Here is a 13,765-nt window from a genome sequence, read left to right on the forward strand (position 1 = left end):
TTCAGATTTGATTTAATCCAGAAAGTAGATTGCTCCCTCTGAAGCATCAGGACTCTAGAGGAGTCTTTTTTTTAATAAGAAGATTAACGTTGTCAGGTAAAATCAGTTATTTTGTTATTATATTGTTTATTTACTCATTTATTTTTTAAAGTTTGAGAGCTCATTGAACATTTTTCTTACCTCTGAGTTGACTTGTTTATGTTTTTGTATAATACATTTCTTAGGCGTGACATAGAATGACTAATTATTGATTCTTATGAATCATAATCTCTGTTCAGCCATCCCCAATATAAAGGTTGAGGCATTAAGGAATGACAACCGCTGACCTTTCCCATTGCATGCATCTATTATCCAACAGGACTAATCATGCACTTCTTGTGCCTATGATAGATGTGAGAAGGCTGAGGGATGTGATGTGGAGAAATGTCAAGGTCCTGCAGTGTTCACATTTTGTCTACCCTTGGACCCTGCTGTTAAAGCTCCTTTGGATCAACTTAAAATCATCTGAAACAACATGCTGATTTCAATCCTGTGGATGAATAATAATATAACATGCTTTTTCACACAAAAAAGGTAGATAACTTTATTGATGACTTTTAACCAAGGTAACATGTGCTCCGCCGCTGTATAGCTACAGTGAAAAGCTATGTTAAACCTATCTAAAATGGTGGTTTTATAACAGCTATTGCATTGTTGTTGCATAATTATTTTAAGAGTGGGTATGAATTTGACAGTGTCATTTAGATTTTACTGGTCATTGAACTGGAAGTTAGAGAGAATGCAGCAGTCGCTGTCTGTATTGATTTTCTTTATCAAGGAATTCAGTGGATGATGAAAACTGGGAAACATTTAAATGTCATCTTTGTAGTTAGATGACACCATCTCTGATAAGTCTAGACAAAATAGCATAACATTGAACGTTTGCCAACAGCTTTTTGCAAAGCAGATGATATTATGCTCAGTTAGAACCTTTATCTATAGGTATTATTTATTCTCATATATCTTAAGGTATTAAGACAAACATTGACTTTTTAATTTAGCATATTTAATTTTAAAAAACAAGCTTTATACAAAGCTAAATATTTCAAGAGTTTATTTCAGAGATTATTTCAGCTCTGTTGGATTGAAACATGCAACAGGAACAGATCCAACTTAATGCGTGCAATGTTGACCAAACTCCCCCTCCACTTGTTCGAGTAAAGAGCCCTACAGGGGCCCGGGCTCCATACTCCTGATGTGCCCCCAACCGGGCACCACTGGAGATACAGTCAGCTTTCTACAGATCCACAAAACACATTATAGAGTGGTTAGGTCTCCGTTTTCCAGTCAGTCTACATTCCTACCCTCACTTTCATGGTCATGAAATCTTGATCATGACTGAAAGAACGATATCCAGGATACCAGCGGCTCAAATGAGCTTTCTAAGCTGGGTGGCTGGGCACTTCCGTAGGGATAGAGTGACGAGATTGGTCATTTTTGAGAGGCTCAGAGTAGAGCAGCTTCTCCAAATCGACATAAGTCCCTTAAGGTGGCTCAGAGATCTCATTCAGATGCCCCCTGGATGCATTCCTCAGGAGGTGTTCCAGTCAAATCCTACCAGGAGGAGACCCAGGAGAATGACCCAGGACACGCCGGAGGGAATATGTCTCTCAGCTGGCCTGGGAACACCTCGGGCTTCCCCCTAGCAGAGCTAGATGAGATGTCTGTGTCTGTGGAGTGGGAAATCTGGAAGTCTCTGTTGAGGCTGCTGGAACTGCTGACCTCGCAATCCAGACCATAATGAAGTTGGAGACAATGAGGACAAGCATGAGTGTTAAATTCATATAATTTTGTTGATTAGGGCTTACTTCTAGCAGACTTTATTTTCTCAGAAAAATTTAACGCTTTCTGTTCATACAGAAATCCTTTGCTAGAGTCAACATAGTCTCACAGGTGACTGCTGACTTACTCATAGTTACCAAGTTTCTCAGAAACAGAGCCAAGTCACAATATTCCTTGAATAAGAAGCTGAATCTTTACAAAATGTATGTATGTAATGATGTGATGTAATTTTGATGCCTATCTTGGCCAGGTCTCCCTTGCAAAAGAGATATTTAATCTCAATGGGTATTACCTGGTTAAATAAAGGATAAATAAAAATAAATAAATAAAATGTGATATTCAAGCATATAAACAAAAAGTTTAGTTGAAGAAAAAATTGGTGGAGAAAACTAGGTATTTAAACAGCGAGATAACCAGCATACTTTAGAGCATTTAAAGCAAAGTACCTTCAGAAAATGTATCTTTCATAACACTTCAACTTTGGCTGGAGAGAACTATTCTTTACATTTTATTTTGATATTAAGGTTTTAGAGCCTTGCTGAAGAGTGGAGGGGTTACTCCAAGTAGTTTGAGGTCTGGTGTAAAGTTTCCAAAGTCACTAATGATTTTGAGAGGCGTGTTATATGCTAGTGTTGTTTTACTGTGTTTGATGAAATTTCAAGTCAGCTTAGCCATTGGCCAAAGGAGCATACAAAGTCTCCCTCTGCTGTTAAGATGTATGGTAAGAAGCTGATTTAATGATATTAAAACAACCCAAAAAGCTATTCCAAAATTTAAAGTTCATATATGCACATCACTTTAAGTGGAGAAAATTTCCATATTAAGTACATATATTCTTATTCAATCAAGTAAAGTTAAATTTTTTCTGAGAAAGTACATTTTGGGTTCCCATTAGTTTAAGCCAGAATCAGATAAAAAAAAAAAAGAAAAAGAAGAAAAAACACACAACAGTTCGGTTACACATATAACTTTGATGAATCCTTACCAGTATAATAAAATTTTCAATAGTTTTATTTTTTGAAATTGGTAATTGAATAACTTCCATTTCCACGGAATTCTACTTTTATGAAATGCATCTTTCAGTGATTCTTACTGTAACTTATCTTGTAACGGCAACATTTAAATTTCAATTTACAGTAAAGCAGATTAAACATTTCAATTCCCCTGAAACTGTTTTAAATAACTTCTGTTGCAAAGGGACAGATAGATTAAAAAACAACCCAGAGGTCCATTTTCATAATTATGTTTTGGTGCCAAGCTCGGCTGCTTGGCCAGCACTCCTGTGGGAAGAGGGTGGGTGGAAGCGAGCAGGGGCAAAGCTGAGAAGAAAAAAATAATCAATATTTCAGTTGAAATAAAGCTTAGCTGTGTTTTTGGGCTGGTGTGGGGACGACCTGTGAGAGAGGCTTTTGTCCTCTCCAACTATGGTAGCAACTTCACCAAAAGCCAAAAAGAATTGTAACATTAACAAGCCACAGAAGTACTCAGTTGAATAAACGTATTTATTTCTTCTATATTTGATTCTACACCTCCTTCCCCACAGTGATGTGTTTATGGCAGAGTGTGCCAAGAACGGTCTACTTTGACTTCACTACTTAAGATGTAAGCACACAGCAACAAGACACCAAGGCCAAGACAAAGTGTGAATGCTGTAATGGTTCTGGGCCTTAGGCAAAGTGAGTCAGCCATTTGTTCTCCTCTCCCCTCTCTCTTTAATGCACCGTCATTCACAGCCACGTGAACATGATAATCCAATATCCAGGACTTTAAACCGAAGCTGAACTGTGAGGCTCTCCACTACACCATGTCCTGGCACATTATTTGATTTGTTTATATTACTTTCAATTACCTATCTCTGTCCCTTGTTGAGCTCAATAAAATTTTATTTCTTGGATATTTATCTCCTGGTGCCCATTCTATCCTCCCAGGGCCCTTCACATAGGCATTCAAATTCCTGTGTAAATATGAATCACATTTTCAAGTCTCTGCATATGTGGTCACATAAAAACCCCTTTGCTCCTTGACATTTATAAAGGAAAGAACAAGCCCCCTACAAGGCAGATTGCTATGGTCTTCTTCTGTATTACATCAGTGGCCTGTTCTCTTCGAAGTGTGTATCTACATCTGCAGCCATGTGCACATTTGTATGTACTCTTCTTAGCTGCTTTGTCATCCACCCCCAGTGCTTGTTTCCAGGCTTACCATGCTAGCAGTAGTGCTTTACACGCTCAGAAGTTTACAGCAAATTATCATATTTATCGAGAAGCCAGCCATGATTTTAGCAGGAGTAGTCAAACCTCAGCCGTGGCTGCAGAGAAACGACCACTGTAAATCACACTGTCAGTTTTATTCAAGCTTAGTCATCGTTGTCAAGGAGACTGTTATGTGATTTTGGTGGCTGTTTTTTGCTGCAGTCATGCACAGTATTTTTTTTTTTCCAAATAAAACATGTACCTTTTTTTTTTCTCTCTCTTTTTTTTTTAAGGCTTGTCAGAGCAATTTAAAAGAACTGGGGAAAAAGTTTACAACTGATCTATATCTTTATTTTTTTTATAATGTCAGATATTTGTCATCTCTTTGTTGTTTTAAATATCCTATAGTTGTTTAAGTTATGCTTAAAATAATTTCTACATATTTATGTTTCTTTCAAAAGTATTAAAAATACTATACTCATGCACACTTTTCCCACTATTGATCATAAAATGAAAAGCCAAAGACATTAATGTTTTTTCTAAGCTTTAATTTTTGTCTCTGTGATCACGAACAAGGCAGGTACTAAACACAGTAGTGCTCTGTAAAAAGCAGTGCTGTCACAAAACCAATGTAATCAGCTAATGCACTGAGAAAAGAACTTTCAACACATTCCATGGTAATTAATATTGAAGTGGTCTTTGTGAGATAGAAAGTTATGGTATGTAACTAACTGTCAGTACGTGGAACAGAGAGGACTGTTTCATTTCCATAACTGCCAGTGTGATCCCATTGTACATCCCCCACCTCAGTTAAATGGTCCTGTTGTAAAGGGTTAGACACAGGGGACCTGAACAATTGCTTGTGCTGACCTGGTAGGAGCTTTGTTAAGGAGTCATTGACCGTGTAGAATTGGGTCATTGAACTTCCATGTTGCCATCAAGGGGCCATTCTGAGTGTCTTAACCTTGGGCCATTATGATTTAGCATCAAAGAATGAAGCATCACGGTAGATTTTCTTGCAAAAAATACAGATAGTATGGGGAGTGCTGACCTAGTGGGTTAGAGCAGTGTGCCTGTGCTCTGACAAGGTTGCAGGTACCTGGTTCGATTCCCACAGCCTATACTCTGGGTTGCTGTGCAAAACCCTTTACCCATTATTGTTCCCTGGGTGCCACACTATGGCAGCTCACTGCTCCCCAAGGGGATGGGTCAAAATGCAGAGAACGAATCTCCCAATTGTGGGACATTAAAGGGATTTACATTACATATAAGTTGCATCATGTCACTCTGTTTTAATTTGTTGTGGGGTTATAGTTATTCTTAGTTATTTGAAGAGGAGTTACAGTGAAAAACTCAAGTTAAAAAAGATCCTTTGATTTTAAAAAGAAAAATCAAGGCCAGGATAGTAGGACCTTTTCCATGCTTTGTTGTTGTTGTACATAATCTTGAACTAATACTTTGTTAAATTAATCCTTTAGTTTTATAACGGCAGTCAAAGTTTTTATTAGAAGTCAATTAGTTTGGTGCATCCTACCTAAATGTATTTATCTACTCCAGTTCAATTCTGTCAGATTTACGGAATGCTTTATGTACATTAACCTTTATACCTTCATATATATATGTATATCTATACAGTATATCTCTATATCTATATATATCTATATATATATAGATATATATATATATATATATATATATATATAAATGGAATGTTTCATCTTGTTACTCTTCCCGATAGCCAATATTTGTAAACAACATGATAGACGTTTTCTGTACGGTTCTTGCAGCCTCCTTGAACTGTTGACTTCTGTCTTTTCATCAGTTTTGTTTGGACCACAATGAGTCATTTTACTCTTGCTAGATTGAATGTCTTGGTAAATTCTTTTGAAAGTATTAGAAGATCTACATTTGGTCTGGTGTTATTCGGTCGCACTTTAAATCATGATAGTTTTGACTCCTTCTTAACCTGAGATTTTACTAAGCCTAAGAAGGTGTTTTAGGTTTTATTTAGTTCTTTAGGTACATTGGTAAAGGGTAAGACTGTTTTAAAATAAGTGTGTGCTGTGCGGGCTTTGTATATCTAGTTATTTTTAAATCTTTTAGTTGAGATCATAAAGAAAAAAGTAAAATATAACAACATACAGAGTGTTTCTAGGCATCAGACATTGATCTGACATTGTTTCTGTTGCATTTGTTTCCCTTTATTCTGCTGTCAGCTTTGAACACTGAACCAGAGGGTGCGCTACATTGACTGTTCATGAAAGAGGGTCGGGCGGTATCATGAACCTGTCACTTTGTAAACAGCCACTTCATAAACAGCAACTTAAACTCATTTCCATTCCAACTTAAGAACTGTGGAGAGCCTTTAAATGCATTAGAGTCACTTGCAATTTAGGTCCACTTTGTCTTTTAGTCGGTTTTGTGTGGGCTGACAGAATGAGGTAACAAAGGGAGAATTTTAACAGAAGTCTGTAATATAATGACTTATGATAATGTTCTTGTCTCTCCACTGACATTAAGGTGGAACAGTTTTGTTGTTTTGAATGATACAACACAGAATACAGTATCATATTTCCAGAATTTGTTTTAACACATTCATACAAAAGGAGTGCTACTCAAAACTTTTCCTTAAATAGGTCTATGCTTTTTTAAGTGACAATATAAGATATGAAAGGACAGGGTTATTTAGAACTGCAGAAATTGTAGATTAAGCTTTTCAGCTATTGTCATGCTGAAGATGGTTGGAAATCCATTCCCTTTTTTTCAAACAGTTCTTGTTTAATATGCCACAAGGTTTGGTATAGCTTTGATGTTGAAGCAATGCCGGTGGGCATTCTTCCCAAGGCAATAAGCACTTCACTCTTTAATGGGAATTGATTTTCAAAGTTGCAGTTTGCAGCTACTTGCAGCAGGTCATGATCTCCTGCTGCCTGGAATTCCCAATGTACTTGAACCTTACAGGACCTTGGCTATATTTGTTACTTAATGTCATGCAGCTCCACCTGTAGCTGTGTCCTCCAGTCCATAAAATGCATGTACATTTTTAGCGATTTGGGGCTGACAGTGTGTGACTGGAACAAATGAGAGTGCTCCTGAGCGGGCTGGGACTACGTACTTGGAAGAAAAGTGTATTCATATGGGTTGAAGTCCACATTTTTCCTATAATCACTACCATCTAGAAATGGCACTGTTTAGCACAAATAGTCTACTATAATGTTGGGTTTTCAAAGGATACGCTGCTTTTACACTTTGTGGCAAAGAAAACTCTGAAGAATGTGCCATTCTTTGTATTCACCCCCACTGTGACAATACTTCGTTAAAACAACATTCAAATATTTCCATAAAAGGATTTTGTAATATGCCTCTTCGATCTTTCCTCTACTAGTTTCTCCAATATTAGCTCATTTTCTTTTCATATTAGTTCCTCATTCCCTTGCCCTTATTAAGAATATTGGGCTATAGGGGCGTTAGATGTAGGAGTTTGCCCTGAAATCGAAGGATTTACGGTTCAAGCCCCGGCTCCGACTTTCAGGGTCGTTGTGTCCTTGGGCACCTGCATTGTCTACTGATGGTGGTCAGAGAGCCCGGTGGCACCAGTGTATGGCAGCCCTGCTTCTGTCAGTGAGCCCCAGGGCAGCTGTGTCTACAATGTAGCTTGCCACCATCAGTGTGTGAGTGTGTGCGTGAATGGGTGAATGAATGTAGTGTAAAGCACTTTGGTCAAGTCTCCTAACTTGAAAAAAGGCGCTATATAAGTACATGCCATTTACCATTTACCAAGAATATACATCCCCTTTGCATGATGCTGCCACTACAGTGTGATGTGAGACGATGTCTTGAGCAATGCTTGTTTTCAACTTGGCAAAGTTTTGTAGGTCAGAAACGTTTGTTTGTGGTCTGTTCTGACCAGAGTGCATTCTTTCACATTTTCTTTGTAATGCCTTAATGGCTTGTGGAAAATTGCAAAAATGACTAGTCATAGATCTCCTTTGGCTTTAGCATGTTTTGTGTCTCTTATCAAGCCCCAGTGGAGGCAGAAGTATGTCTTGCAGCTGGAGGGGTGCCTGTTTGATCCCCAGCCTCTTCTGTGTCGGTCATTGTATTCTTGGGCAAGACACTTCAACAGCATTGCCCACTGATGGTGGTCAGAGAACCCCATTGCACCAGCCTAATTTCTGTCTGTCTTCCTCAGGGCAGCTGTACTCAAGTGTAGCCTACCACCATCAGTGTGCGAATGTGAACATGAATGTCTGAATTACTGTAGTGTAAGGCATTTTGATTCCCCTGACTTGAGGCGCTATATAAGCACAGGTTATTCATCATTTAAAGATTGTTTGTTCTGTTGACAAATCCAGCTACCTGACATGTGGATCACTGCAGCTGATCCAGTATTACCAAGGTCATCTTGGCTGCTTCTCTGATTAATGCTTCTTTGCTCCACCTGTGAGCATAGGTTGACATCTAGGTTTTGTGAATTTGTATTTCTAGCATATCAAACTATTGATTTAACAAAGTATGAGATGTTGCAAAGTATCTTTTAACCTAAACTTTAAACCCAATCTTATTGTGGGGTTCCTTGGGCTTCTGAATCTTTATCATAACCACTGAGGTCTTGACACAAAACAAATAGATTTCTCCTGACATTGATTTAAACATACAGTAGTTGGACTGTATTTATTATTCTCATGACTGAAAACAATTTTTAAGTTTTGCCTTTATCTGGATTGTCAGCATAAATAGGTTTTAAATTTAGATCTTTAGATGCTGTAATTAAAGAGAATATATTGATAAATGTAGGTGTATCTGAACAAAATTGAATACAGTAAAAATGTTTAGTAAATTTCATCCTAATTTAAAAAAATTGAAACCTTTTTTTATGGATAAACAACACTTAGGGCCTTATCTACTAAGATCCCAAATAAGGAACACTAAATTGATTGTGCAAACATACTATATCTTGTAGTACAACTTATAAACAGGTGCAAAAGTGATACAGACTTGTTTGATGGACATAGAATTTGTGTGGTAGATTGGTCGGCACAATTACCTGATCCAAACTCCTTAGAGAATTTATGAAGTGTTTTAAGAGGAATATGAGAGATACTAGAACGAACAATGTAAATAACCCCAAGTAAGCTATCAAAACAGCCTGAGCCTTACGCTGTCGCAGAACCACAGGCTAATTGTCTTTAAGCTGAATACATTGAGATGAGTCGATAGTTAGTTCTTAGGAAAAAAGAAGACAAACTACTTCAACGTGTTATCAATTTCTTTGCTTCCAGACGTTGCATAAGAAGTCCAATGTAGTCACACCCCAGCTAGAGAAACGAATAAAAGCCAACACTGTCTGAGCATCTTCCAGTTACTCAGATCAATTTCAGAGATTTAAATGGCTAACATGAGAGTACCCATCTCTCCAAGTGCCATGGAAACCTTCATCAAATTAGAATTGAAGTGATTATCCACGGCAGAGCTAAAGGACAGAATCGATAGTTCTTTGTTCTAGGCTAAAATGAAGAATGGCCATTCAGCAGGGATCTCTCTCTGTTCCTCCGTTTCTCACACTCACACAGATACACACACAGCCTCATCCATCTGCCTCTTTGAATTCCTTATTCTGCTCCAGTATCTTTGACCATATCAGCATTAGGCTTGCACGGTGCATTCTCAGACCCTCTGTCTTGGTTTTTTGCACCTCTGTCAGAAAAAAGAAATTAACACCCAAAGGAAAAGTGCTTCCTTAGATGATTGCAATTAGCAGTTTGGGCTGGATTTTGTTCCTCTGGCCCCAGCCTTGCACTTTGTGTTAGGTAAGAGCGAGTGGGAGGGGGCCTGTTGGGCATGGTTCCAACATCCGGAGAGACCTCTGCCCCTTTCGCCTCCTGAGACACTGCAGCAGTCTGGTGGGGGTGGGGGGGTGGGGGTTGGGGGGTGCGAGATGAGCTGCAGTTACAAAAGGATGTAAGTGGGTGAAGTCAAAAAAGAGGTGATTTCTCCAGGTTAAAAAGAGCAATTGTATCTTGATTAGAGCCAGGATTAGATGGAAATTATATAAAAAATTGCTTTATAAAAATTGTGTCTTTTTCTTTTATTTTTCAAAACTTTTCTTCTAACAGAAACACAAGAAAAGTGTACATACAGTAAGCACAATTTTCCAGAAAATATGAGTTTGTATGAGAACCTTGAAAAAATATTTTTTCCTAAATACACCAAGAAAATCTCTAGGGGAAAATGTTCTCCAGCATTTCTTTTGTAGATAATAACTTCACTTATCTACTTCATTTTATGATTAATTTCCAATATGTTAGGTGAAGATGAGGTGAATTATTGGAAAAAAATATTTAAATGCCTTTAAAGAATTACAAAATCACCTCATTGGTCTTTAATAATATCACAGACTGAATTAAAGTTGAAAAATATGCTTTCTATGGTTCACTGCAATCGGTCACTCACATTTGTGGGGCGTCAGCTCACAATCGCACACTTCCACTCTCTCACTGGCACCAGTTTAAACACACACAGCTTCACATAAAGGACTGTAATCCATCAATGTGCTCATTGCTGTCACGGGTAAAGAGACAGAGCTCTAAGCAAGAGTCCTCTAAAACAAATTTGATTTACCTCACTTTCTTGCAAACAGTGACAAGAGCACTAGAAGTGCTAATGCAGACTGGCACCTTTCGCTGCCAACAGGCACACGTCTGCTCAGTTCTGTCTCATAGCCCAAAGGTTCAAGCTGGAATCTGATCTGTTTGGGAATGGGATTGGCGTTTTGAAATTATTTAAATTAGGCATGAGATGCAGTAACTGTGTAGAGAAAACTGATAACTTCATGAAGGACACTAGCTTTGCCTGTATCTGTGTTTGTTTCCGTCATTAAAGGGTATGGTTTAGATGTAGTGATTTGAAAAACTCTGTTTTACACCTCTGATGTTTTTGCCTTTGTAAAATTACTCAACCAGCTCTTTATGGTATGTTGCATTCAGGGTCAATTTACAAAGTCTTAAAATTCTTTGCAGCACATTTAATTAGTTTTGTGCAATCCAACTGTTAATTAATGTATTTAGTTCACGCGCCAAAAATGAATTTAACAATCGGCTCAGATAAGCTGCTACATAAATTTTTAAGGAGTCTGATTTGAAACATCTTATCAGGAAATGTACTTTGAAAAAGAGAGCAAGATAGTTTTAATTCATAAAAACAACTTGGCACCTTAATTATGAAATTAGGTTCCATATATGAGCTGCCAAACCCTTTCAATGATTTAGGCTTGCTAGATGAACATTAGAGCTGAAAACATTATCTTAATTAATTCTGTTTTTACTGTTCTTGTTACTTGGAAAGCTATGATTTTGGATACAGATGGATCAAATTATTTCTCTGCAACAGAAGGATCCACACTGCTCAATATCTCACAATTCTATCTCGAACATCAGTGACATAGAGGGTTCAACACAATGTCCCTGCATTTATTTAAAAACTACATGAAAATATGCTTGTAAAAATAAAAAAGGCTGAGACATGAGGGGCACAGTGAAGCTCATGATTCACAAATCAAGCAACCCCTGAAAACTGTCTCTTAACGTTTCATAAGATTGTTTGGGGCATGTGACTTTGGTGACTATGCTGACTTTGCATATCAAGTTTCTAAGATAGTAGTATTGCTAAGAGCTGAAATTGAATTTGTTTTGTTCAGCTTTTTATTTTTATTGTCATTACACTGTCACCAGTACAGAGCAACAAAATTACTTCTGTACATTTAACCCATGACATTTGGGGGGCAATAGGCTGGCATTGTGCAGCGCCTGGGGTTAAGGGTCATGCTCAGCGAGCCAGACTGACAGTCTGTGGGAGTGGGGCTTGAACTCAGAACCTCTGGAAGCCCTGTGCAATGCCCTAAACCACTAGGCAGCCACTCCCCAATATTCACCCTCCCTTTCAGGGAATCAAACCCTGGTCTCTAGCATGACAGGCAGGGATACTCACCACTATACTAGAGATCAACCTGTTCAGCTTTTGAACATGGCCCTCATTCTCATAACTGTGTTCTCAAATGTGTCGATTTAGTTGGATAGTCATTTTTAGTTCTCTTTAGTCTTCATGCTACTTTTACTTCAATATTGCTTTAACTGATGTCTGTTGAGTTAGTACTCTTAAGCTCCTTAGTCAAGAAAACCTTAGCTTCGGGCTAGAATTTATATTTTCCTTAACAGCAATCAACTAATTCCCTCTGAATAAAATCTTAAAGCTAGCAGTCAGCACAGAGCTTTACTGTTCTCTGTCAAGATAATCTTGTAAAGGCTCACTAGTAAGTCTTTTGAACAGCATTACAATTCGATCCTGTCTCATCTGACACAATTGGTGACATTAGAAGTTTCTTAATGAAAGCTGTTTCTTTGGGAGGGCTCTTTTTATATACTGCTCATTGGTATATTAGTTAAAAAGGCTCCTGACAGGTGTATCGTTCCCTAAGACCGACTGTTTAAATTATAACTGGGTTTTATGTATTTATTTTTGGTTTACAAATACTTATCATTTATTTTCCAGATGTAATTTTAAGCTTATTTTATACTCCAGAAAAACAGATGTTTACAGTTACATTCAAGAGTAATCGTGCCTTGTTTTGCTTCCTTTATTCAGGTGGCTAATTTAGCTTGCTCCATCTCCAACAACGAAGAAGGTGTGAAGTTAGTACGGATGGCAGCCACCCAAATTGACAGCCTATGTCCACAGGTGAGTACTTGGAATTTCCACACAACCAGCATGCATTTTTGAGTTTTTTAAACTAAAACTGATCTCATAATAGAACATTTTGCACAACTTAAAAATAGGTATAGTTCAAGCATTGAGCGAACCTTGCTTTTACATTTTTCAGAATGCAGACAAAGAAGATTTTTTTTACTAAGTCGTTATTTGCTGGGTTTAGAGTAGGTCTTTTTTATATATGAGATAACAGAATAGAAAGTAAAAATGGGGACGAAAAGCTGAAGTTAAGTTTTTAGACCTTAATGTTGATTTTCCGCTATGTACACTCTCTATAACCCACTGACTCAGAAACTTGGGTAAGAATCGTCTCCTAATACTTTTTGGACACGCTCAACAGAGATGGATTAAAAAACATAATCGACTCAGACTGTGTAACTGGGAAAAGAGGAACAAAGAGGAAGTGGAACAAAGAGTATTTTTTTCTCCTTCATCCATTCTGAGTTAAGCCCTAGTTCCTTATTTTTCTACAATCAAAACTACTCACATTTTAAAAACTCAGCTGCTTCCATGCCTCAATGATAATATATCCTTTGAAAAGAATTAACCTAAAAAATGCAATGGAAGGTATGCAGAACAGCACAAATGAAGTGATGAAGCTCAACTATTTACACTGCAAAAATTTAAATCTTAATAGGTATTTCTTTTTTCTTTAAATAAGGGTATTTTTTCTTGATTTAAGCATCTAAAGAAGAAACGTTGACATTCGAATAAGATGAACATTTGAAAGAAGTAGAATAGATGCCATTATCTTATTTCAAGAGCATAATATTTCTTTTTTAAAGGGTGGAAGAAAAGTATTCCATTGACAGAACATTCTATTATCATGCTCAAAGTAAGAGCAAATAAACTTATTTAAAAAAAAAAACTGTAAAATTATAATTAGATCAGTCCTTGCAGTGTAAGTACATGTTTCTGTTGCATTCATTCATGATTATTTTTCAAAAAAACCCTTGTGATAAAAGAACTGGTACACGATCCTCGTGTTG

The 13,765-nt window shown here is 37.4% G+C and overlaps 1 protein-coding gene across 1 annotated transcript in view; it reads left to right on the forward strand.

Moving 5' to 3' along the window:
• Window positions 1–12,653: 12,653 nt before the first annotated feature.
• Window positions 12,654–13,765, forward strand: part of LOC119775643 (catenin alpha-2) — an 82,854-nt gene continuing 81,742 nt past the window's right edge. The window contains exon 1 of the mRNA XM_038273695.1: window positions 12,654–12,746. Coding sequence (XP_038129623.1) covers window positions 12,711–12,746 — 36 coding nt within the window. The 5' untranslated portion in view covers window positions 12,654–12,710. The remainder of the gene's footprint in view (window positions 12,747–13,765) is intronic.

Source organism: Cyprinodon tularosa, unplaced genomic scaffold (assembly GCF_016077235.1).
Source record: "Cyprinodon tularosa strain WSP-4 unplaced genomic scaffold, ASM1607723v1 ctg886, whole genome shotgun sequence".
Taxonomy (NCBI): Eukaryota; Metazoa; Chordata; class Actinopteri; order Cyprinodontiformes; family Cyprinodontidae; genus Cyprinodon; species Cyprinodon tularosa.